The sequence below is a fragment of the Anopheles marshallii genome, chromosome 2 (assembly GCF_943734725.1).
Source record: "Anopheles marshallii chromosome 2, idAnoMarsDA_429_01, whole genome shotgun sequence".
NCBI lineage: Eukaryota > Metazoa > Arthropoda > Insecta > Diptera > Culicidae > Anopheles > Anopheles marshallii.
The window spans coordinates 1,221,765-1,248,575 of record NC_071326.1 but is presented as its reverse complement, the minus strand read 5'-3'; the positions used below and the strand labels follow the sequence as shown (position 1 = coordinate 1,248,575).

Sequence of the window (26,811 nt, the reverse complement as noted above, 5' to 3'; positions counted from 1 at the left end):
GGGTGCGTCGTTCACTCTCGTGCACACCTTGTGTGCTTTGTTAATTAAATACTGTCCGTGTGCCTCAGTGGCACTCGAATTTTTCATTTCCATTATTAAGTCTCGGTGGACCACGGGTCGTTACATTTTGTGCGCCACGTTTGGTACAGTAATTTCAGGCAGGAGCGTGCACGAGACACAGGTACGGAGGCCCGGGTGATTTGTTCCTTCGTATTCAGGATGAATGGATGAAAACAATTAGACTATGTCACACTTGCCACATGCAATGGTGCAGAGTCAGTGAAAGCACATATTTAATGAGAATTCCCGTTTTTCAATGCCTTGTGCAATAATATTTGGTGAGCACGTTAGCGGCAGCACAGGCACGGGAGCTCACTCCTCTGTGGCACGATACCATGGGCTTTATTAAAAGAAAATATTAATCAAAACCCATATGAGGTACCAAGTGAAGTTTGTCAGGTACGTAGAAAGCGCGAATAAAAGAGGAGAAGCTCACCGTATGTCAATGTCCAATAAAAAATGTCTAGGAAATACAAATTTTCCCGAACAATAAAAGCATTTCTTTGCAGTAACGTATTGTAATATGCAAGGAATTTCCTGAAGGTATCGGCTAGGAAACACGTTTGAAGAATCATTATGCGTAATGGAAGGTTGGCTAAAGGGAATGCTAAATTCGCTGCACCTTAAAATGGTCTGTTGCATGCACTGCTCGAGTAACGATAATATGGCCGAGGCTTCACTTGTACGTGCGCTAAACAGAACTCCCTGGCGACGGTCGGCATCGTTACTCGAGATCTACCAAAACGGTACGGCCCGAATCGACCCGGCACGAGAGGAAGCTAGCAGACGCCCTGTTACGGCACGGTTCTTGTGAAATATGGTAATGGAATATTCAAAATGAAGAATTGTTATGTAGATTGTAGAGCATTGGTTTGTTTGCACTGTTTGCTTTTCATTTCCCTGCGCTTTCCCGATCCAGCGCCATGTGGTTCGGTGCAACGCTGCAAGTCAGGGCGACGCATTGATTAAGACGAACGGTAGACAAAGATGCTTGTGCGAATGCGAGAGACGCAGCTAAATAGAAATGCAAATTCAAAAGGAGAATCCCGAACGAGCGGGGGAAACAATGGCTAGGCGGAGGGGGGGGGGGGGGGGGAGGGGGGGAGGGGTCCCGGTACGAAAGCGCCGTTCGGAGCAATATGGAGTAATATATAATTTAACCGGCGTAAATGGCAGTTGCTCTATGATTATCTCGCTCGCTGCAATTAAATGCAACCATGACGGCTGTCAGCCTCGGGCGTAAGCACCGGGTGTGATTAAACGTGATCTGCAGCTGGCGGAAAAGCAAGCAATCGGTTCGCATCGAGTTAAGCTCCTACCGCTGACACCGTACGGATCTATTTGCCGGGTTCGCTGTTGGCGGAGATCCGCCCGCGTCAGTATGATCTTTTCGTCACAGTGTGGAACGCTATCTGCGTGGTATTATCTGTGAAAATCGAATCAATTTAACCTTTGCCACCGACCGGGGGTTTTCCGATCCGGTGGCCTTTTACACCATTTTAATTACACGGCTTAATGGCGTGCAATGTTTGCGCTCCCGCTCAGCTCGACGCTTTTCGAGTTCGTGCTCTGTCCCTTTTTGGGCGCGGGATCCAGGAAGTAAAATGAAAAATTTAGGACAAATGCGAAAAGGACGGCACGGACTGTGGCACTTGATTGGGGCAAGCTGCAATCGGTGCGAATTTGAAATCCCTTTCTAAAGCGGTAAAATGGATTCATCGAAAAAAAAGGGAAACGAATTATTGGATACGAAACTGTCTTACTTAGGCGAATTTGCTTACCGCAGCGAAAAACATAAACGTTCCAATGGTGAGAAAAAGCTTCCAGCTTTGTTTTGATGAAGTTTGCAAAATATGCTCCGATGCTGCAGAAACCGAGCGAAACCTGCCCGGTTCGGAAAGGATAACCGCTGCCGGTGACATCGAGCGCTGATGCATTGATGAGAGGGTAAAGCCGAGGGTTGAAAATCGAACCGACCTGCGGGAAAAAAGGGCTGACCCAAACTGTTAATGGTTGGTTTCTTAATTCCCGTCCGACGGTAGGAAGTAAATCGAACAAATATGAGCCTTCCGGCATGGTATGGCAAACGAGATTAAAGAAACCTGCTGCGTAGCGGGGTGCATCTTTTCATTTCGGACGATTATTTCCGTTCGTTCGTGGGCGAGGATTAATGGGAGAGTCGTTAAGCCATGGAGACCGGGTGAGAGTTTAGTAAATAGATAAATCAGCATAATAAATGTGGATTACTTCGGGTTACATATGCAGCATAGTATTCATATTATCGAATGGAAACCGTGCCAACTTTAGACGATGCCGTATGCGTTTATTGTAAACTGCAGTGTAGTACTTGTGTGAATACTTCAAACCTTGGGGATTGAACATGCGACGAAATTGGACGAAAGTTGTGCTCAATCTCTAGCACGGGCTCCCGGAATCCCGGAAGAGGACCATGCTCCGAACACATTTTGTGAAAGCATGAGCGACCTGTACGGATCAAAGATCCGTGCCATTAGTTCTGCCTGTCAGCCGAAGGATCTTAATCGCCACCACCACGTCATCATCATCATCATAGACGATGGTAGTTGCTGGCGATAGTGTGTTTCCACCCAACTAGCACCATACGGATTTGCGTTGCCCGGCACCAGGGCATGTTCCATTCGATTCCGTTCGACGAACAGGAAAGACAGATGCATTGTTGGAACATGCATGTTTTGCTCAAGCAGTCGATTAAGTCCACAGCATCGGTCGGTGGAGGGCGCTGATGTTCTTCGTAAGTGGTTCCGGTTTGATTAGCCATCTCCGCAGCGCCGTCTAGCGCCATGGTACCGAAACCCCCACCAGAGTGGCAATAGTAACGGGGCAAAATTAATTTAATTTGTTCCGGAACAGAACTCCCCGAATGAACCGGAACCTTGGGTCCAGCACAGACGCACAGACACTGTCGGTAGAACAGAGCAAAGTGTTGGGTTTTTGGTGTGCATTTGCATTGATTCAATTAGGATCGATGATCATACAAAAGCAAGTTGCGTGGTGGTATGTAGAACCATAATCGTATAAATTCGTATCGGAAAGCTGGCAAGCAAAACTGGACCGTGGACGAGGTGGAGTTGATAGTTTTGTTGTTTATCAATGATGCAAATCTACTTATCCTGCAGTATTCCGTACCACTTTTGAGCAGACTGAATGTATTTGGATTGTTTACATTGTGAATTGTCTTTAACAATTGAAAGTGCAAACAAACATGTTGCATCGTGTTGTATTGTGAAGAGGAAAAACAAATCGAACCAACGAATGGTGGGAAGTACCAGCGGAATTGGGTTTGGTCCGCATAGAATGATCAACTATCTATCATACTGAAAGAGCCACCTATAGCTAGCCCTGGTTCGGTTCATTCTTCACGTCTTTATGTTTCTTTAATGGTACGATGGACAAAGGATGCATAAATCGCTTGAGAACCCTTTTTTTTTGGGTTGCCTTGTGGAAGGAAGGATGTCATCATTTTCAAATTAGATTCACATTTGAGAACCCTTCTTCGGAAGATGGTCGTGCAAGTTGGGCATAATTTTACAAAGCGGTAGAGTTGACCTATAGGACATAATTTTTCTACAACCGACAGAATGATTAATTGCATTATGATAAACCTCTAACAAGTGGTTTGAGTGTGGCGATAGCTTGAATACATCGCGTACGAAGAATTTGCCATTTGGGAGCGAGAGAAGGGAATGGTTGTCATCATAAAATAGTTACTAGCAAACACATACCCTATATCGTTTGATAAGTATTGTGGAGTGTCATAATAAGAGTTTTGAAAGAACACCAACAAGCGTCATCCAGTTCGGTCGTTCTGTCCGGCAACCGAGCTAGAACTCTCGTAAAGCCCGATGGATAGCTGTTGCTCGGTTGCATAATTGGATCAGAAGTGTTGACCAACGGATGTCTTCACAAACTCGGTCGGATATTTGGTTGGCTCTAGCTAGCGAACGGATAGAGGAAGGTAATGAAAACTCCGGGCTGCGTCCGGACGGACGAACGAATGCAGGAAAACATTGCCTCAATAATTTTCCCATTTTGCCATGGTTAATTTCGATAATGGGTGAGATGAGCACTTGCCGCGTGGTGGGTCGTGAGCTTTGGCTGATCGGATGTGTTCCGAGAACGATGCGCCCGGTCTCGCAGGCAGAGCGCAGTGGCTGCCAAAATGGGCGTGTTGAAAATGGGACAATGGTGCCGTCCCGGTGAGCCGAAGCGGAAATGTATCCGGTGTTTGTTGACTATGGTCGACCTTGCATCACCATGCACACACCGTTGCCATTGAGATAGCTAGGGCAGGAATGGGTACCGCACAAGTCAACACACCCACACACACACACACCTCGCTTCGCATGTTCTAATCTTGTTATCAATGCGAATACTAATGCAGTGACACGGTCGTAAACCGTTATTCGCAGTGTTGGAATGGAATAATCTTACACTCAAATATTCACCACCGCCAGACGGGCAGACACGACAAGCAGCGTTGTTTGGAACACCGCCATCCTGGAGGAGGAGAGGAGAAAGGACACCAGTTCCGGTGTGAGCTGACCTCCGACGTTGGCTTTATGTGCCAGTACCGTAGATCTGATTCATCGTTCACGTTGTGACATCTATTATGCTCTGTTTACTGTTCCATGCATTGTAGCAGGACACAGATACACAGGCGCCATGCGCCATGTGGTTTTATGAGCTCATTGTTTTTCTATGTGTAGCTTGATAAAGCTAGAACTTGCGCTTAGAAGGTGCAGATGCCGTGGAACCCAACTCTAAATAAACCCGACTTCATGCATCGCGGCGCCGTGGCTTAGTTGGTTAAAGCGCCTGTCTAGTAAACAGGAGATCGTGAGTTCGAATCTCGCCGGAGCCTTGCTATATGTTCTCTGTATTCGTTGGAAAACCAAAGAAACGAGAGAGAGGAAAAGCAACAGAGAGTTTTTTTCTTTAAGGCAAAATGCGTAAGAGAACGTGGTGATAAATGAGAAAATGGCGATGAAGTGTGTTTGTATGAAAAATCTGTGAGACGGGGGGATATTTATTTACAACACTCTTTACTGGGCGGTAAGAATTCAATGTGAGGTAATCATTAGTCACGTATAAATAACTGGTACCGGTATTCTGTTTTTGTTTTCAGTAAATAATGTTTCATCCTCTACAAACGCTCATCATATTATTGCTCGTTGGTGGTTAGTTTGTTTGAAAATAAAAATAAATACACGACACTGCCTGGTCTCCGCTTTCAAGTCGTCCACAACTGCCGAAATCGCGTCCGCTGCAGTTGTAAGCACGCATTGATTAAGAAACTAATTATGTCCCCGACTGCGGAGCGATAAATCGCACCCGCAACGGCTGTGCCGAGGCCCCGAGTTGTCGTTGTTGGATTTGTTCGCTTCGCACGAGAACACGGTCCCACCTGAACATAGCGCGTCCATACCGGTGAAGCATTGTGGACGGTAGAGGACGGGACCGGGTTGTTTGTTTAGATGTCGTTAGCGGACGACGAGTGCTTTACGTGCTGACAAAACGCTCGTCCCGGCGTTGACGGCGTGAAAATGTAGTCGCGGAGCGCAAGATGTAATGGTCCGGCCCTCGGTTGCAGCTGGGTGAACGTTTAGCAAGTTATTTATGAGCGTTCTACGTCGACACGCTGAATGATGTTGGAACTTTGCGAATGTTGTGTTAGGCTGGCTGTGTGCGTGTAATGGCCGGGAAAGCGTTTGGTTTGAATGGTCGGGAGAATCGAATTCGTGTATTTTGTGGAAGGTTTGTTGTGCATTTTATGGTTTTACAATGCAATGTGTGCCTGGGCGTGGTGAGGCTTTCAATGGCGTTTATTGGCATTTTACAAGTGCTGCGTTTCGCCAATAACTGCCATAATGCGATGCATGCTTAATTACCGTTTAATTACAGAGTAGTCTTTCCAATTATGGAAGAGCAACTCTGTGAAATGAAGTAAGTCGAAAAAAAGCGTGAATACTTTTTTTCTGTAAATAATCGTAAAACAAACACGCGTGTTTACATTCGTGAAGATGTCGTTTTAAATTAAATACTCTTGATGACTTTTCCAGTTTCGGAACTCAAAACAACACCCGTCACGGAAGCATTTTCTGATAGTGACATGCTTCCAAATGGTGGAAACATACATCAAACGAACCAATGTTAACAATAAGCCAGACCACACCTCTGTGATCGCGGGTTTGATGTGTCAACTTCGCCGCTGAACTCTGCCAAACAGAGTATAACGTGTGACGGGGATTAGCAACATACCCACATGACACGTACGAGTATTTTTAATCAGACACCATGTGGTGGAAGTGTAATCACAGTGAGCATACAAAGCAACAAATGAATGAAACTCACCGCAACGGTTGCAATTAAAAGGTGCGCCCTGTGTGTGATCAATGCGTGCGTACGGGGGACAGAGGCTGCCGTAGGTGTTGGCGCTGCAGCGATGATGTTGCACAGGAACGTACAGTTGGTGCGCAACTGTAAAACCCCCAATCTCATGTTGATAAGCGGCGCTTACTCGTGTACTCGTACCGCCGAGAAGGTACTGCTTTCATCACTGCGTATCCGACCTGAAAATAGTTTACCGGCAGTGCAGCGTGAGCCGAAATAGCTCAGTTGGGAGAGCGTTAGACTGAAGATCTAAAGGTCCCCGGTTCAATCCCGGGTTTCGGCAAAGTTAATTGCGTTTTTTTTTTTAGTGGTGGAGATGTATTATTTTTATCTTGACTAACTTTCGTAGATGGAGTTAGCGTCTTGGACAGTTTCTATCGATGTGTTGATTATCTCTATTTTAATGCGGGAAAGATTGAATGGCGATTAAAAGTTCACTTCGACTAAAATGTAAAATCCGCATTCTTAAAATGTTAAAGTTTAAATGGATTTGCAATATCTTTTCGGTTTTGGTTATCGAGTGAAAGTTCCACTCTTCGGGGGAGTTTTTGCTGCCTTCGTGTCCGTGTGCCATTTCGTGACAAACAGAAACTATTATAAGTCACTCGAACCATCCCAGCTGCAGTTCTATAGCAAAAATGCATCGGGAAGTGCATTGGGTTGGGAAGTGTTCCGCCACCTCCAAGAAATGGGTGGATGCATTTTCTGCTTCTGCGTTTAAGGCTCCAGTGTAGTGTTGAAAACGGTGTGGGAAGGTTTTTTTTTTGTATTTTCTTAATATTTTTTTTTCATTAAAAGCATCGCGATATCGGTCTGCTTGAATGGTTACGCCTTTTTTTACGCCTGTCAGTGCTCTATGGCCAGCAATGGTGGCATATTTCTCGGAGGAAAAAGGAGAAAATAAATTTTCCATTTTCTTCACCGTTCATCGATTGCGGTCCAGAGCGCATTGATGGCAGGAAGGTATGAACGGTGCTAGAACAGCAGTTGGATTTTGGCAATGGAGACGTAGTGTTTAATAACATACGATGCTCGAACGGCAGCCAGTCCGTACTGGCAAATATACAAGAACTTTCAGCGTACGGTACGGAGCGAAGGGAAAGTAGATATAATAACGATGTTTTTCGAGCTCTTAATAACTATATTTCCAGCATCCACAACACTGCGCGATCGGGCTAGGCGAGCGTGAAGTCAAAGGCGTGTGGTGCAGGATTGGAAAGTTTCTAGCTGCACTTTGCTCTCGCTGATGCACGCCCTGATGCACTCGGCGCACAAAGAGTGCGGTGCATCGATCGTGCGAAGTAGAAAACCATCCCTACGGTGTCGGAGAAAACCGACATCAGGAAAAGTTATTAAAAGGAAGAAAAAGTAAATGAGTTTTCGCAGCACTTTCCGCTCGTTTACTGTGTGTGTATGTGTTTTTTTTTTTCACTTCGTCCGGAACCGGTTTTTGGCTGGTGCGGAAACAGTAATAGGAAGAGCGCATTCGGTGAAATCATTTTTAAATCGATTACCGAGCATTGCCGCTTGGCTTTACGGCGAACGGGCAACCACCGCTAGCCAGCAGCAGAACATTAAAGGTCTATTACAAGGCGACTGGAACGATTTAACAAACAGCTGTGCAGCTATTTGGGCCGTTTTGTTGAGTCTGAAAAGCGGAAACGCCTAGAGCAGCAGATACTAAATGTCATCTATTATCTGGCCTCAGCTCAATGACCAAAAAACGCCGATCTGCCGCTATCATCGTAGCGAAAACGGTAGGAATGGTTGGGTTGGGTTTGACAAAGAGACCGATTATCCTTGGATGTAAGGCACCAGGCATGCATTCTTCGTCCATAGGTACGCCTCAACCAAGTCTCGTCCAGTTTCCATGTCGGGTGCGAATTGGTTCTTGCTCATTTCTTGCCCAATTTCTATATACTGGCCACATTTGAAATTGGCCATAATCTTACCACAAATCGAATATCTGTAACTGTGGCGCTTTTTTAACAGTTCGAATATGTCTTTATAGATTTTCTCTAATCAAAAGCCAAAAGTGTAGCCATAACTTAAACATTCTATAGTAGAAGAAGGTGTTCATTTATCATTATGCGCGAACGATCTATCATCAGTTTTATTTTGTAGACAAATTTCGACCACTCGATTGATTTCTCTGCAAGGCCAATATTTCGACGCATAATGGGCGAAATTTCTTGTCCTTGCAAGTGTTGCCGAATGTGCGCATGTTAAACATCATCATGCATTAGCAATGCATGTACGTACACGTGGGAAGAATGGCTCGTTACGTAGGATCATGGATGCAGGTAACGGATGCGATAAAGGAGTTGGACATTTTTCTTGCATCATCCTGTGTGAGGAACGTTCTCGTTGACACTCGTTTTACATCGCTTAACGAGGGCAGCCAGCGTAGGTAAAAACGGGCTGAGTTCAAATCAATAATGTGCTACTTTGCGCGGAGGCAACGTACGTTCCGGTGTCAGCTTGTGTTTCCCGCCGTCCTAATGTGATAGCCTGTTTGGAATACCATATCGAGACAAAAGGTGTTACTGCGGGCTGCTCATGCATGTCCTCCCTGCGCTCGGCAGATGTTGCAGCAAAGACGGGAAGCACTGCAACAAACTCATCGGTTTTGTATGGATAAATGGTACTTAAGAGGTTGCGGAACTTAAACGAGCTTCGGCAAGGGCATCGAGACACAAACCCGGGACAACTGCAAATACCCGACCCGGCACGGGAAGTGTATTGCAACGAGCTGAATGCAAAAGAGGAGGCCACGTTTACAGCAGTTATGGATGCACTGGGTGCAAAACGAATCGTTACCAAGTGGCATCGTGCTTTAGTGGCCGGTTTTGTGAGAAAACCTGCAGTGGATGCTGGATGCGCACTGGATACATCATTGGTGCGAAGCATAAAGCCATCCCAGCCATTGACTGGATGGCAAAGATCGTGACTAGCTTGGAACATCGTTGGTGAAATCTGGTGAAAGAATGAAGCAGAAAAATATTCGCACTCGCAGCACACCAATTTCATTTCGGGGCCACATTTAGTTGATGTCAGTTCGGGAGATGAATGATTTTATTTTGCCTACCGCATGCCGATTTTAAAGTGCTTTAAGGCGTGAAATATTTTTGCCGCCAAGGAATGTGGCGCTGCTACCCATTGCTGGGTGCAGCGAAAACATACGTTGATCCGAAAAGTGCTTCTTGATTTACTGCATCCCCAAGAATCGGGCAGCGTGGCGCAAGTAGGGCGAATCCTTTGTAGTGCCTGGAATGAAGTCAGAAATTCGCACACGCCTGTACGCAAAAGGGCAAAGACTGCGAGCACCGGGGGTTTGATTGGAGTTAAAAGGTTTGCACTGTAATTATAAGTTTTCTGGCGGTGTTTTTGTGAAAACCGGGTTGGCCACTCTGGTGAAATTGGTCTGCAGCAATTCATTGGCCCGCTCCATGGCTGGCGGCTTTGTTTGTCTGCCGTCCAGGAAGAATTGATGGAGGGATGCGTGAGGAGCCTGTGGATGAAGATGATTACCCTGCGGACGGCGCTAGGCTCTGGGTTCTTAATGAGATGTGTAAGCAAAAGTTAACTGGGCAAGGGCGTTCGATTAAGACAACGATTATAAGATTAACTTTAATTCGATTAGCAAACCTACGAGCGAGGTTTCGATGGAAATGTGTTATTTGAGTTCATTTCTCAAGTTTTATCTTGGGGCCTTCCGTTAAGAACTGATTAAACCGAGTACAAGAAATGAAGCTTGAACTCGAGATCTAAATCAACTATCAGCACATTCTAACATTTTAAAGCTTCTCAATAGATTTGTGCAGCAATGTTTAAGCAAGCTATAGAACTACACTTCCTTGCCCACCTTAAAAAAGGATCATTCGAACGACCCTTGAAGAGGTGTACATTAATGCAATGCAGTTCGGCGAGAGGTCACGAAAGGATAATGAACAAACGGGACTGAGCGCGTAAAAGAATTTTAATCAAAGTATCAGATAAGCAAGTCAAGACCCGGAGGGGGGTGGGGGGATCTGTTTGGAATGTGCAATGGATGAAATATGCATAAAAGGTGTTTTTCTGGCTACACGGGAATTTTACACTGTCCGGATCAGGAGTTTCTGTATAACCGAACAGATACAAAAACACTGCGTGGAATGCGTCTTACCACACCTTTTTCTTTATCCAATTTTTTACTACCTCCAAACCGTGTTGGGAAAGGTTTTGTGTGTGTGTGTGTGAAGATGTCTGAGCGTGGAATAAATAATGATACTGGTCAGCCGGCGTACAGGAGGATCAAACGCACTGCGCCAAACATTCACCCTCGGTTTGACGCGTAGTGACGAAGGAAATTAATTCTAATTTTCGCAGATTGACCGCCTGAAGGATGTGCGTAGCTGGTTGTGAGTTTTTCCCTGAAGTGAAATTACCATGAATAGCATGGGCGTGTTGCGGGTTCGTCTTGTGGGTCGAAGCTCTCGAGTTTCGTCTATCAGATTATTCCCGGACAGGTGGCACCGTACTTGCTGCGGGGTGCTGGTGGGAATTTCTCTATTCTCCCGGGTCGCGTCGGGACAACGGCCCGATTGTCCGAAGTGAAAGTAATTCAATTCGCTGACGCTCCTAGATGCGTCTAGCCCACCAGTGCCCACCGGTCTCCTCGGCGAAGGAGCGTTGATATTCGGTAACTGGTTATCGGCAAACGCAGCTCCGGCGGACATTTCATCCCTGGAGAGGTCAAGCACGGGGAGTACGGATCAGTTTAGCAACGCCCAAACGATGGACAAGCTGACTCGACACGCTGAATGGTTCCGGAATAGGGAAAACTCAACCGTATCGTCCAAGGCATTCAGCCGGAAAACTGGGCCTCCACACTTGGTGAAACAAAGAAACTCGCTCGTACCGTCTCGTACATGGGCACGGAAATAGATGGCGCACGGATCGTCAGACACACACGTTGGCTGGATTGACCGGTCGAGTTGGTCCGTATGCAAATCGAGTCTCCAAAACTTGCCGATACCAACCCTTTGGGATTGTGTATAACAGCGAAAGAAGTGCGAGAGAGAGAGCTAACTAGAGAGTGTGTGTGTGAAAAAGAGAATAATAAACTTCCAGAGGTAGAGGATTGTGGCTCGCTTAGTGTTCTGGTGGCGGTTTATGCTTTTCCTATTTTGCGTTCAAAGGCTTACGTGGCATACGGGTGGACTGGAGTGCTCCGTAGATGAGAAGTGGCTTCCCGTTCTGACAAGTTTTCCCGGTGCTACCGGTCAGCACACGGTCGGACATATTCTTTCTGCCCATTCGCAGCAAAAGACATTGGCGCAACGTGCCTATCGGTCTCCGCTATGCCAAAGCGTCTCGAGGGAGCAAGAACCAGATGCGAGCACAATCGTATGACAATCGTTTTTTGTTGGATGGACGGCTTATTCCTCTATTCCAGGCGTCACCTAGAAAGAGCCTGAGCTGGATACGATAGGTTGGAATAGAATAGTAATGTTTGATCTAGATGAAGCACGAAACGAAGGTGTACTACTAGGAAATCTCCACTTGTTAGTTAAACTATGCAAAAGTAGTGCGTATTTACAGTACTATTATTTCGTTCTACATGTATCCAATGAACGTTTTTAATTCCAATGCGTAAATGTTGTTTTAAAACATAATTAGTTCGGGGCCAATTGGGATATAATCTTCAAAAGTTAGAAAGATCTCCAAATTGCCTTCAAAACAATTGGGCATCTACCCGCCATTATGGTGCATTGGGTTGGTCAAAGGTAAAGTTTTCATTCGCCCGAAACCAAATCGATCATCGTTTGGGAATTGGGAAGAACATTGTTCAGATGCAAAATTTAAACGTACCAGGCAGGTTTATCATTGTAAGCCCAAGGGAGAATGCAACGTATGTTCCGAGACGGGAAAGGGGAAACATCATTCCCACCCATGAGTGCGCTCGAGGAAAGAGAAAAACCACAGCACGGTTCAGCACTTTCTGGAACGGCTACGGACAGTGGTAGTTATTGGTTAGTCAGAATTGGTTGCGGTTGGTCCGACGTCCGGTTAAAATCGTACCGGTCGGAAATGAGAACAGTTGGTTGGATCGTCTAGTAATAGACCTACGAGCGATTATGAGCTTGGCGTCGTATGCGTTAAAACCACTACTGCCGGTCTTGACAAATAAGTTCGCTTTCGTGAATGTAATGAAGCGAGAGTCCATTCATTGGTTGGATACAAAACTGATAAGGGGAATAATTGGGGAGTCGTAAATAAAAATACGTAACATGTGATTTTCTACACCTGTTTTCACTGTAACCGAGATGAGGTTAGATACAAAAATATCTATGCTGTTATTGGTAACTGTATTGTGAACTAGAGCAAAAGCAATAAAGCACTTAATCCGATCCAGCATAACCATGCATTCAGCACCATTTCACATGGCAAGAAATTCTGTTACTTGCAATACGTAAGATGTTTGAAGCGGTTCGTCGTGCTGGCGATGTCTTTATACAAGGGATGATAATGTAATAGGAGGTCAATTACCTTAACGGTTTCTATTTTTATGATACTACGAAGTTAGAAGCAAGGCTATAATGTAATATGACAACCGTCGATAAGAGACTTTTATTTTTATATAAAACTTTATAAGAACAACATAAACCCATTCCGTTGAAAAGTAAAATGCAGCTGGCGAAAGCGAAAATAAAACAACTGCTAATGTAACGGCCGTTTTGTATATGTCCTCGATAGTATAGTGGTCAGTATCCCCGCCTGTCACGCGGGAGACCGGGGTTCGATTCCCCGTCGGGGAGAGAAAGTTTTTTTGGGCTTTTCTCCCAACCCGAATGTTATGCTTCTCAAGTTTTTTTTTCAAATCAGTTTATTAAGTTGAACGGCTTATTCGAAAAATTAAGCTGTCCGATTTATGCAAAAAAGTTACAGGCCCTTTTAATTTAGTCGACATTTTCCCATGTTTGATAGCTCGGTTTCGTGTTATTGGAAATTGAATTTCAAATTAGCCGGTGAACACTTTTTTGCGATCGTGGCACGCAGCTTCATTTGCGTTCTAATTGGACGGTTGGAAAAGTGGGAGGGAAAATCGGACCGTTCGTACCGTTCAATAGATCATTGGCTACGTTAAATTATTAAAACACACTCTAACGAGCGCTACCTTGAATCAACATTGGAATGAATGGTAGTACAAAAAAAACGGAACGAAATTTAATGGCATTAGTGGCACTGCTACACGATCCATCGGAAAGGAATGGTTCGAGGCAGTGAACAGTAGTAAAAGGATGCCACCGGCCGATAGCGAAATTTCTAAAGTCGAAATTTATCGAATCTGCCGGCTCTGGGGTTTTTTTTCTGTGCCCGTAAGCCATGTACAGTGTTCGCCCCGTTTCGGGAGACATCAACCATTCTCGATGCACCGCCACCCAATAATCACCAAAATCGCGTGACCAAAGTGCATACGCATGTGAGTGGTGGTGGTGAAAGTGGTGAAAGCGCTAGAAATCGATTAAAGTAATTTATTTGAAAATTAATTAAAATTCAACACTCGCGCTCAACTTGCGAGCTATTCGCACCCGAAAGTCGCGTCATTCCCTGCTCTTCGCAAACGTGGGATTTAGGGTTTCCACCAGCGTCCCGTCGTTGTTTCTTCGCTAGGTTGAATCCTGTTGGACAGAGATCCGGAAGACCGGAGTACGGGTTGTTCGATAGAGGGCAGAAAGAATGAGTTTGATTTCGTTACAGTGGAACGGAGCGGAAGAATTCACTCTTAATACCCTCGTCCCGTGGGTACCTAACGACGGGAAATTCATGAAGAGCTGCAGTAAAATCGCTGGCGCCACACACTGACCAAATAGAGCGACCCACATACTCGTGCCACCGATCCAGCGGTGGGCGAAATGGCGGAGCACTGCGTGTCCGAATGTGTAAAACCATTTGGCAATGTAAATTACTGACCATCGAGAGCAGTTGGTTGTTTCTGGTGGAGCTTTATACATTTTTTTTCGCTCTCTCCTCCGGCTGCCTTTATGGGGTAAAGCTTTTTGCCATTTACTGACACCCTTTCAGCACGTTATGTAGCGACGAGCAAGGTGGTGCAATTGGAAACGTTCGGCGAATCATCGACGAAGGTTCACGCTTTCTGTCCCGCTGCGCTTGGGGTATTTGCATCGATTTTGGGGAACCGTGCGAATCGAATTATGTAAATGTCCAAATGGCATTGCCACGCCACTACAAAGTGGTAATTCGAACGCTGAATTCGGTTCTAATGAACGCTGTGTTGGGTTAGCTGTTTGCGGATGAGTTGCATCGATGTGACACCAAATTTGTCTGCGGAAAAATTCAGCTGATTTCGGGGCGGTGCTTGATGCTCGGTGAAAAGCTGTGAAATTTTAGCATAATTAAATACCCGTTCGATGGTTGGGTTCGCTAACAAACCACATGGGTGTATTGTGTTTAAATCGATTCACAAACATCAATTGACGCAATTGTAGAGTAAGTTTGCACAAGCAAACTTTTCACAGAGTTTAAATTACATTAAGCGTATAACCAAGTATGTTCAATTCGTAAATATTTTGTTCAATTGCTGCTCGTTCATTTATAGCCGTTGTAACCAAATAGTCGTCAAAATGCCAAGAAGCAACATAATTCCCAACAATTCCAATAACACCTCATTGTTTCAACTAAGCAGATTAGAAAATCGATAACAATTTCACCGGATTTTAGGTCGCAGATCAGTGTCACTACATTTGGGAATGTGGTTTTGATTACAGTGGCCCTCGTGGTCACTGTTTCTATCGATGATTGCCATAGATGTTGGTAAAGCCCGACAATCGTTACAGCAGCTTAGGAATCGTTTCGGACCTCGTTGATGACAATTTGTTGCCTGTTTTTGGAACAAACATTGTATTGCATTTTTCAGGAATTAAGCTACACTTCCAAAAATAAACACTCATTCTCATGGTTCGCATTTGATGCCGTCAACATTGGGAAGATTTGAAATAAACTCATTCGGTTCATGCACAAGTTTGAGCGATCCTAGCAAATCAATCAGATCGTAACACCGCACATTGCTGTTCTGGATGCCGAAGTTGTAGAGACTTTTGTTGCGTGTCAGCTGCTTGGCATTGACGGAGGAGATTTTGTTTCCGTGCAGCAGCAGTGTCTTGAGGTACTTCAGCGGCACGAAGACCAGAAAGTTTAGCTCCGTGATCTCGTTGTACGAGAGATCAATCTCGTCGATTAGGTCGTACTTGCGCATTGAGAACGTACCGAACTCGATGTGCGAGATGCTGTTGTGACGCAGGTTGATGAAGTTGAGCGATTGCAGCTCGGCAAAGATGCCGATTGGTATTGCTGAAATGTGGTTGTTCGACAGATCGAGTGTGGTGAGCGAATCGAGATCATTGAAGATGTTGTGCGGCACACCGTCGAAGGAGAAGTTCATCCGCGACATATCGAGATCGTGCAGTGCGCGAAGGTTGTGCAGGAAGTCAAAGTTTTTGAGCTGCACGTTCCCGGAGAGGTCCAGGGACTGGAGAGCCGTTTGATTATCGAACGCGTACTGTCCAATGCCGATGAGTTTGTTGTTTCGCAGATTGATTTTGGACGCGTGCATGAAGGCGTTGTTCTCGATGATGCTGATGTTGTTGTAGGACAGATCGAAATGCAGTGATTGGTGATACAACCCATGTTCCTCGTAGCCGTGCGTCACTGCGATGGCGAACGTTCCGGATGCGATCTTTGTGATGGAGTTCCGGCTGAGGTCCAAATTGGTTAATCCGACTAGTGGGGAAAACATTCCAACGGGTATGGTGGTAATTCTGTTATCGCTCATGTTGAGCCTTGACAGTTGTGACATTTCTCCAAATATGCTTGTATCCAAGAGTTCCAACTCCAGCTTCATATCGGCCATATCCAGTTGAATCAGGCCACTTAGCATGGACAGGAAAGCAAAATCTTTCAGTGTTGGATTACCACTCAGATTCAACTCCACGAGCTCTGTCGGATATTCAAAGGATTTGGAAGAGAACTCGCGGAGCCTGTTGTACGACACATCCAGCCGGTGTATCGTGCTGAAGGTGTTTTCTTCAATTCGCACCAAATTAATCGCATCCGCTTTCACTTTGTTAATATAGGGGATCGGTGGCAACGTGTGAATGTGACAGTCGAAAAACTCGATAATGTTCTCGTATCGTTCGTTGCGAATTTCTTTGAAGCGATCATCCTCCGTTGCGTATATGTTTTTCAACAAACACTTGTCATCCACTGGTTCACAATTGAGGCGTATAATGGCGGCATTGGCCACTGTGAGGCAAAGCGCAACAGAGCTAGTTAATAGGGCGAACCACATCCGCGCCATCGTGGGGTTGAACTGAACGGCAAATGGTTGAAGATTGAAATGAACGAGACGTTCTTAATGGTTGTTGTTATCAGCTCCCGGCACACATCTATTGATAGCTAGAAGTTTGTTATGAACTCTTGATAAGATTCGGATGCCAGTTTTGTAATGCTTACGGAATCTTCTTGCCTGTTCTGCATCGTATTCTTTGTATTGATTACTTGTTGATAAATGCAGCCAATTTTGTTATTTGTGCTGTTAGAGCTACTTGAGCTTAATGTGAAGACATATCGCTCATAAAAGTCTAAATGAGCGACAAAACAAACAAAAAGAGTGTTATTACGAAATTAAAAACGAAATGTCTTCATACTTACCCGGTAAAGTAAGCTTTATTTTCGCAATTGATTCTCGAAACAAAATGCGACCCGTTGTAGTTGTTTTAGTTTAATATTGATTTTTGCTTTCACTTATATTTTTGTCTCATTTCTGCCGGTCGTTTAACTTGGTACACATCATTAGTTACAAAGTTTTTTTTCTGTGTTCTGCAAAACGGGTATGCATGGGTTGGCTAGTTCGAATTCCTGCTTAAGCGAATCGATTCGCCGGTCATTGTGGTTTTACAGTATCATAATTGTTTTCCAACTGGTTTTTGTCCGCACTTATTCGTTACTTCCAATTTACTTTGTGTTCAACAGTTCGGAGCAAAAGTTATACGTTAATGTGTTTATCAACAGTTGTGCTCCGGGTTTTGGGTTTTGGGTAGCAAACAATTTTGAACATACGTTTCCATTTCACGGAACGCGAAACTTTTTTGCTTTGTTTACGTCCTGGGCTTTTGTTTTGTCACCGTTTTTTTTTACCAGCTGCACATCAGCATGGCTTGCTTATTTTATTGATTACCTACGTATCTAAAAGATTCTTGCCTGCTCGCTCGGTTGCTGCTGCCATCGCCACGTCGCATTTATCGTATCGTATTTTATTGCTCTGCCTCTAACCTAGACACGGTCAGTAGCTTGTCGTGATGTAGGGCTTTCTGTTTGTTAAACTGATGGTGAAAACTTTTCGCCAGACACCGCCGGGGGGGTTCAGGGCGCGGTGCTGTTCTGCCACTGGAGGAGTGTCCTAACTTTGCTTTTTCATGACAGTTTTCATCGCACCGCGAAGGATCACGTTTAACAGCTTTCGACGCATTTTATTTTCCCGTGGCATGTTGTTCACAATTTAGAGATAGAGGCAAAACACCGAGCCGTCTTTAAATGTCCAATTTGCCGCTGGCAGGTAACGCGGGTCTGGTAAAGGCATCAATCGATTTTGCTTGCGATACGATTGTTGTTCCTTGCTATTGGGGAAATTGTGCCAAAAACTCGCTTTTCGAAAGCGTAACGATATTTACGCCAGCATCAGTCCGGCAGAGCTTTTTTTTATGTGATACTCTTTTGCCGTTAACCACCATCTCAGTATCTGGTTTGGTCTGTGTAATCCTAAATTTATGGCAAACTTTGTATTCGGGCAGAATGTTAGAGTTTTCTTTCCATAAATTTTCAAATGAATAGCCATCCGTTTAGCTGGCCGTTGTGGATCGATCTCCTAACACCGTACACTTGACCTCGCTGATCGTGCCAAACAGTGGAACTTATGGCTACCGAGTAAAACGACTTGTTGTTGGCAAGTACGAAACATCAAATTGTTTTCCACTTTCAGTTCATGGCCGTTTTGCTGCCAGCAATTATCCAGCTTTTTTCCTGGATGCGCGAATGCCATCTCGAGAGCATCAAATGGTACGCGGTGCTATGTTAGACTGAAAGTTTTGACAGCAATGTATGTGTCACTTTGGTATTCAGAAAAAATGGTCATTTTTACTATTGTAATGCTCAGTTCCATCGTACTACACTATCATACGTTTCTGTGTTTCCTATGACGTAGAGAAGGGGATCAAATCGAACCAATGAGCTCATTGGCATTTAATGTAGCGATTCTTCGATGACGCATGTATTATTTTGCTGTGTTTACGATCGCTTTATGAATAATTTTGTCTGATATGTCACCATTTAATCTATAGTAGAAATCAAGTTTCGTATAAGAATGACGCAACCTTTTTGTTTCTCATCTCAACGGTCAACCAAACACCCCAAAAGCGATAAACTCTGTTACTGTTGTGATATCGAAAACGCTTCGAAATAACGTTGTGTATGGTTAGTGAATTTTAAAAGTTCTTTTTGACGACAGTTGAAAAAGGTCCAACGAATTTACTATACGTTATACTGCTGCCTGACTCTTGCTCTGTTGAGTTAAAAAATGAATTTCAATCTACCACATAAACCGCTTTATAGGGCATCCCTATGTTGCATCATTTGCATATATTGGTTTTCTTCAAAGTTCTAATAATGTTTGCTATGTTTTTTTTCTTTTGTACAAATAGTGTTTATACTCTACACGAGATTGTATGTACAAATTTTCACGCTGTACAAATTAGATAATTTAATTAACTAACGCTCGTTTCATAACGCTACAACTGGTATTGTTTTCGTTTGCGTCAAATAAATCACTCGCACCAGCGGAGTGCATGGGAAATGTTTATTACAACTGAAAACTAATTTCTTGAATTCTTGGATTTTAGTACAAATTGTTACTACGAAAATTTAATTTGAAAGGTTGCAACTGAAATTGAAAAATAGTATTCATAACTTTTTTTGTGTAACTGACATAAATCAAACTGAGATTTCATGAAAGAATAAGGAGCAAATGAAACAGCAAGAAAAACAGTGATTGATTGCACAATTAATCAGTGACGAATGATTAAATGAAATGCTTTACAAGAAATAATGATTCTATGTACGTTTGTTGTTTTGTGGGTTGAAATAATTTATTCACATGCACACCGTCACACAGACACACACACACACGTACACTCTCTCGTGGACACTCAAATATTCTGTACAGTGTTGAACAAACAGGAACAAAAAACAGGGTCGGAATAGCTAGGTAGATTTACTACGTTAGCCGAAATTCCTTCCACCGAATACTGTGATGATAGAAGAGCAAAATGGTCGACAGTACGAACGCGACCAAGCTCGGGCCGGACAGGATGGTGGAGATGCCGTGATGCATAGCCGCGGGGTGTTCTCCTGGAACGAAGGGGAACGAGAGGAATTTTTTCACTAGCAGAGCGGTAAGTTGCAGTGTGGAGCGAAATTTGACGCGCCTTTTTGGGAGGTGTAAAAGAAAAATGCCGTGCGAAGGCGACCATCGCGGGATAACACTTACCGTTCAGTATGTGCACCCGCACGGAGGCCGGATTAGCGTTCGAGGGCTCGCAGGTGTACAGGCCGGAGTCGCTCGCGATGGCCTTCTGCACCAGCAGCCGGCTCGTTGTCAGGATGCCCTTCTCAGTGACGAGCGAAATGCCTCCCCTGGGCGAGTCGAAATTAATGTCCTGCGAATGGGAATTGTCGTCCGACATCGGGAAGTTTCGACAAACGGTTAGCGGATGAATGAAAAGTCGCCCGAGAGCCCAGGGCCCCAGGCTACCCCCTCGAGGGAGAGGACCACTAACGAGACAGCGCGTACTTACATCGCGATTGTGTTTCCAAACGACGGCCGGCGGCGGCTCGGGCGCGTACTTCACGATGCAGGTGAGATTTATAGTCGAGCCTTTATTGATAAATAAATCAGGTCCTCCGTTAATCTCTGTCACTGGTTCTTGAAGGAAGAAGTGTTTGGCAGCAGTGGCACAGTGGACACAGCGGTGGGTTGCGGTGTTGCAGGGTCAATTGATGGAACGTTTGCGCCGAAGTTTGTGGGCCGATTTGACGAACACACAATCGTCCCCAATCAGGCAAACGGCGTCGAAATTGACAGATTGGACCGGGGCATCGATTGGACGGAGGCGGAAAGAGTGAAAGAAAAAGTAAGGAAGTTTATTAAATATACATTTAGCATCGGCACGGTTAACAAAAACGAGCGGGGCTCAGGGAAGAAGAGAAAATCGACAACCTCCAAACGGTGAAATGACTTGCCATTCCGCTTTAGGCAACCTTCTTTATGAACGGGCTCACCTCTTCCCCCTCGCCCTCCTCCTCCCCAAAAAAAAGCACTCATTGATGGAGGAAAATTAGGGGCCGCGGACTCGTCGTAAAAGTATCATAAACGTAACGCCGTTAAAATGGTGCCTTCGTGACATCAAGGCTTCCTGGGTGGTGGTTGATGAAGGCAGGCAATTTGTGACATGTTTTTCGCACTTTGTTTAACAATGTTCCCGAGGACGGGTGGGACGGCCCCGTACAAACGTGGTGCAAATTATTAGGGAAATGAACAATCAATTTTGGTACGCGGCAATGGGCGATAGCGTGTGTGGCAACAAGTAGGTCGAGTGATGTGAGTGATTAAAATTAATGTTGCATATGTATGGAGAGCAAAGTCAACACTGATGGAGGTGCCCAGTACTTGAGCGCGGGTAAGTCGGGATGTGTATTTAAAAGTGTTTTTTTTGCTTAAAGACAACTTCAACGGAGCAGTCACTTACAAGTGGTTTATAGGAAATCGTAACCATCGTCCGATTGTTGCCTTGCTACTAAGTGGTATCGGGAAATAACACTGGGAAAAAGGGTCGGTATGAACATAATGGTGTACATAAATCGAAAATAATAAAATCTAGCATTTGTACCATTATTGGGTGCATATTTATGTGCTTGTCACACTCGCTACTTGCTTGTCAATGGCATAATTTTCGCTGAGGGAACATAGGTTCACCCCCCCCCCCCCCCCCCCCCCCCCCTTCCCCCCCCCCCCCCCCCCCCCCCCCCCCCCCCCCCCCCCCCTTCCCCCCCCCCCCCCCCCCCCCCCTTACATCGTATCCACTCCACGGTTGCGAATGCTTGGTCATTTGGGTACTGTAGATCTTGAGCAGAAGTGAATGAGTGAGTGAACAGTTGAAGTTTATTTCTTCTTGTCCCTATTGGGTCACAAATCGTGAATCGTGTGGTTAAGGCATCTATAAAAGCAACAGTACACCAACTGGCAGGGCGGGAGACTTTTACGGTACGGTGCGGAAGGAATGGGGATTTGGGAGGAAGACGTGAGAAAGCACCCCGATGGCGACCAGATCGTACGGTTGTACGTCCAGAGGTTTCGGAGCAGCGCAGGTTCGCCAAGCGGTGGAGGTTTATAAAAATACACTCAATCCCCGTGGGCTCGAATACGAGAACTGTCAGCTGCTCATAATATTGTACATGTTCTACATATTTCATAACATCCGGAAGCCGTATGTTTTCTACGAGCGTTTCTGCCTGAGCCGCACCCGCAGTTCCGCAATGCGATGGTTCCGGTTCCGGTGTACTGATTTGTCGATGGTGCTCGGGTATTCCATGCCCGGGCCGTTTGGAACGGGCAGAGTCTGCACGTGGCAAATCTTACGTAGCCAAGCCGGCAATTGGGAATTGTGCCGAAGTACGCTGTTGTGCTCTCGACGCACGTCGGCGGTGTTGGTGGGAAACATATTAGAAGGAATGCTTTTAATGTTGCTCTTGCCATTTGGCGGCTTCGAGCAGTAGACGAGCATGGAAAACACATTCTGACCTCCTCCGGGCCCCGATACACATGTTTCGGAACATATCACAAAACAGCCCGGTAGACGCACCGTCTGCTAGCGGTTGTATTTCTTTATTTGTATATCAAACGTAGCGCAAACCAGCCGTTGCAATAGGAATTCGTTTTGGCTGTGATCATCGCTCGCATGCGGGGAAAAGATAGCAAAAGGCATCGAAGGGCCTTGTGCTTGAAATTAGCCAAGCAGAACGAGCGCAAAGCTGAAATTAAGTTACCCAAAAAACAGCATATTAAAGCGATCAATGTCGGGCTTGCATCTTGGCAACGGATTCACATTGGGGGAGTTATTGGGGTTTTTTTTGCTTTTTTTATTCTGACCACATTGGTAGAGCAAACGGCAAAAGAGCGGTAAGCGTGAAATGTCAAAAAAGTGAAACACCGTTCGCTGGCCGCGGCGACCATCCCGCGCAAAATGCTGCAAAACAATGTTTGAAGTCGAAAAAGTTTCGCCATGCTGTTTTCCTGTATTGCAATTTTCCGCGCCAAACGGTGCCTTCGGAATGATAGTACTTTTGCTCCTGCATTTTGCTGATGCAGCATCGTTTGGTGGGGGATACCTGGAGACCGGAAATCGGCGAAGGCATTGCGGCAAGCGTCGAAAAACCAGTGCTAAAAGCTCTTTCGCCGTAGGCAAGCGAGCAACGTGTCCGGTACAGTGGCACAGTTGCTCTTTGGCAGGCAAGTCAAGCAGGAGAAAAAGGCGAGTAATTGGAAATAGTTTGAGTGGGTTCGAGACGTGGTCGAGTGGCCGAGGGAAGGTCGGGCGCTGGGAACGATTTTCAAGGTGTTACGTAATACTCACCCACTATCGTGAGATACACGAAGTGTCCTATGGGTGGCGTGGTCGATATTTGACACTCGTAAATGCCAGAATCCTTGCGCTGGGCGTACCGAATCCTGAGGGTCCACTCTTCCGTGTGTGGCGAATGCATGGCCTCGAACCGTTGATCGGAGGTGTAGGTATAGCGGCCGACTGTGAGCAGGTGAATGTCTCGATGCCGGACCCAGGAAACCTGCAACGTGCGAGCAGAAAAAGGAGATGGAATTGAGCCACAGATCGAAAACGAAATCACAACGATACGCCACTCGACATCGGGACCGAAACCGGTGCTTTCGAATGTTTTGCTTGGCTGGGGGAAAAGTTCTAGCTAAAAAGCTAAGACAAGAAAGGGCACTTGTTTTCGCTTGGGGGGTTTAGCAGTGAGGACTGCAAAGCCTTTTGAAATGTGGAGAGCGCTTCGTACGGTTCGGTTCGGAATAAAATCGATTTGAGCTGTCGATGTTCATATCCACACTGAGTTTATTCTTGCGAAATCAAACGTTGGAAGGAAAACGTTGCAGCTGCATACGAATGGTGTAGAAGTAGCGCTGATTGTCTGAACTCCGGCTAGTGCAGTCCGGCGAGGGAATATTTAAAGCGCGCGAACGATCGCATTTGAGCAGGGCAGCGATTTTGCAAATATGTTTAGGAAGAAAGGAGAAGAACTTTGTAACTTTGGGAAACGGTGTAACTTTAACCATGGCTGCCGCTCAATCTCAAGCAACAATTTATGGGAGAAACCAAAGAACCTCGTGCGGTGTGTTAGAAAGTAGCTCAAATTATAAAACGAAATTAATTACGTGCCTGGTGCGCGGAGTGCCGCTTATAACAGGGCTAATATTCTGAAAGAACCATCACCCATAAAGCGAACAAATCAAGCACGTTATCCTTTTTCTCGCTCGGTGCAAAACAAAGCTTGCGGTACCTTTGTGAGCGGGTGCCCAACCGGCAGTGGCAGGCGTGGTAGAACCATACGCAACCACGGAAGCGAAAACATCGACATTTCTCATGCGCCATTCAGCAACCATGGTTACCGTGGTCTTTTGAAAGCTCCAACACCACAATCATCTGGCGACGGTAGACACGGTGGATGAGTCTTTAAGAGGCAACAAATATGAGTTCGCGCAACCCACCCAGGATCCCAGCCGAATGCTATTCAGAAATCTCGACAACATATCGTTATTACCCGTGCCCCGGTCTTTGGCGGTGGCTCACGAGGCCAATTCTCGCGCTGCAGGAGTACTGCAGGAGCTCGTCGGCCGTGTTATTTTTTCTCATTACGTGTGTTAGACGATGAATTACGGTAAAATGAACTGGTTGATGGTGGTGTGAGTGTGGGCTAGCGTGTGATTGGCAATGGCGTCGCTCGTATGTTGACGCGGTGAGCCCGTACATTCACTCATAAAAGCCCGGCACAAAGCCTTATTACAATAATAATAATAATAACAGTAATGGGGGTGATGATAATAAGTGGGTAATTTTTGTTCTCTCGACGTCTGCACTTGAACCTTTGGGAGCCCGGCTCCTGACGAGGTTAGGAGTTACCGCGAGCTTCTGCGACTAGGTGTGTTAGATGGCATAGAACCGCTCCCCTGTAGGAACTCGTTAAGAAAGCCGTACCGTTGTCCTGACTGTTGAATTTACATGATACTGCCACATGCGTGTTAGCGTTGGTGATAAAAATAAAATGGAGGCTGCATCGTTGTTGCAAGCCCGGCATGGAAAATATAAATTTGTAAGAGAGAAAAGTGTTGCTTGGTTTAGGATGAATGATGTCTTTTCTGGATCGAACGATGTTTTACAGGATGATTTTAGTTCCACAAAAGTTGAACGAAGATAAAGAAATTGCTTTGCCTACACCCTTTAAGTTGTATAAACTAAGAAATATGCTATATATCTTAACAAATGGATTGCGTAGCTAGTGATGGGAAACATAGTTAGGGCAGGTGCTACCTCAGCTAAGCCACCGTTATTACACAGAAGCCGCGCCTGAAGACATCTTCCGAAGCATTTGCGCCGTCCATTAGTTTTGCTTGGCAAGTGTCCGTTTTCGATTATTTAACCGATAAGCGTTAGAGCGTTCCCTTAAGTATAAACTAGAACCTCCGTAAGCAGGAGTAGCCAGAAATGCACAACAAAGTCCTACATAACTTGCTACTGTTACTCACTGACGTACACGTACGATGATTATCCATTGCGGTGCGTTTGTATATGATCCGTTGTTGTTGCGGAGGGTTGGGCAAAAGATAAGCTCTTTGTGTCGCAGGAGAAAAAAAAACATACACCCAGCCCTGTTTCTGGTGAGCCCCAGGACAGAGCCTCGTTGGCATTAACCCATTAGGTGAGATTTAAGCAGATTCCTGAACTGAATAGAAACGGAGATGACGATAATTATCATCCGACCTAATCCCGCTTCAAATTCCAAACGAAACTCTTGCCCTCTTGAAATTAAGGCAATGGCAGAAAAAAACTCAGAAAAAAGTCCTTGTCAATGCTTCAGAAGCACAGCCAGAGATTAAGCAATCTTTCCGTACGAGCCGCGAGAGTTCACTGTTCGCTTGCGTGCCGTAAACGCAAACGCAAAGGACTCATCATTGAGGATGTTTTGGGTGGATCGTTCAAGTGAGATTACGATTAGCACCGTAATCCCGGACATTGACGGAATGGTACGATCCGGCGCTAATTAGCTAGGACGGTCAAAATGCTTACGGTTGGTGAACTGTTGTTTGTTTTTTCGCCTACAAAATTTCTCCGAAACCTAAAGGCCTATCCCGGCTAGAACGGGGGCTTTGGAGCATTGGGTTAGCTTGGTAGCGCTTACAGACGAAAATTACAATTTGCTAGCAGAAATAGGAAAATATGATTTAATGAAGAATTCAGCAGCTTACCGTTCGATTGCCGAGGTTTTTCACCTTGCAGTTTAGCAGCACCGTCTTGCCGACCAATCCGGTGATGTTGGTTGGAACGGAGGTATCAAAATAAGGCCCAGTTCCTGGCGTTGGCCACTCCTGGAGGAATTCTGTGCGAAATTTTCTCGATCCACCGGCGAGTTCAGCTGTGCGGGAGAAAGATAGAGAGACAGAGAGAGAGAGAGAGCAAGGGGGAAGAATCCCGTGGCGTTAGTTATTACGTTAGGAAAGTCAAGTCAAGTCAGTGTTGGTGTGTTTTAAGCTATTCCGTGAAACTTCGATAGCTCGAAAAGTTGAGCACTAAAAGCTGGAAGTGGGTTTTTATTCTGTAATGTGTATCTCGAGTAAAAGAACACTTCTAACAAATTGAAACATTAAACTTTGTTGCTGAATATTTCGCTGAGCTTCCACCTTTCACTACCTCAGTCAGTCAGCGATTGCTTGGAATTGGAGCCCAAGGATGTTTGGCACGCTCGTGCCATATATGAGCTTACGTCGATAATTCTACAAGAAGTGGAATTTAAATATTAACAAGTACTGTCCCACTTCGGCGCTCGGATCAGGATGCTCCCAAAAAAAAAAAAAAAAACGCTTGAGCAAATGTGGGAGTTTGTTACTCATTCGGGGAAGGTAGTCTTTAAGCGCAAACG

The 26,811-nt window shown here is 45.3% G+C and overlaps 2 protein-coding genes and 3 non-coding genes across 5 annotated transcripts in view; 3 read left to right on the top strand and 2 right to left on the bottom strand.

The window, feature by feature from the left end:
- The first annotated feature begins 4,886 nt into the window (after positions 1–4,886).
- On the top strand, positions 4,887–4,960 carry Trnat-agu (transfer RNA threonine (anticodon AGU)). Its single transcript has one exon. It is a non-coding gene; the product is annotated as a tRNA-Thr (tRNA).
- A 1,739-nt stretch (positions 4,961–6,699) lies between these two features.
- Trnaf-gaa (transfer RNA phenylalanine (anticodon GAA)) lies at positions 6,700–6,772 on the top strand. The gene has a single exon. It is a non-coding gene; the product is annotated as a tRNA-Phe (tRNA).
- A 6,445-nt stretch (positions 6,773–13,217) lies between these two features.
- Trnad-guc (transfer RNA aspartic acid (anticodon GUC)) lies at positions 13,218–13,289 on the top strand. Its single transcript has one exon. It is a non-coding gene; the product is annotated as a tRNA-Asp (tRNA).
- A 2,156-nt stretch (positions 13,290–15,445) lies between these two features.
- On the bottom strand, positions 15,446–16,849 carry LOC128709793 (chaoptin-like). The gene has a single exon (XM_053804811.1). The coding sequence runs from the start codon at positions 16,847–16,849 to the stop codon at positions 15,446–15,448; it is 1,404 nt and encodes a 467-aa protein (XP_053660786.1).
- Positions 16,850–19,819: 2,970 nt separating this feature from the next.
- The window catches only part of LOC128709794 (zwei Ig domain protein zig-8-like), a 46,326-nt gene continuing 39,334 nt past the window's right edge, over positions 19,820–26,811 (bottom strand). Inside the window, exons 3-7 of the mRNA XM_053804812.1 lie at positions 26,141–26,307; positions 23,235–23,445; positions 20,400–20,527; positions 20,093–20,261; positions 19,820–19,953 (exon numbers count right to left, since the gene is read on the bottom strand). Of these exons, the coding sequence (XP_053660787.1) occupies positions 19,820–19,953; positions 20,093–20,261; positions 20,400–20,527; positions 23,235–23,445; positions 26,141–26,307 (809 nt within the window). The remainder of the gene's footprint in view (positions 19,954–20,092; positions 20,262–20,399; positions 20,528–23,234; positions 23,446–26,140; positions 26,308–26,811) is intronic.

Coding starts and splice junctions, on each gene's coding strand:
- LOC128709793 (XM_053804811.1), bottom strand. CDS start 16,849: ATGGCGCGGATGTGGTTCGCCCTATTAACTAGCTCTGTTGCGCTTTGC.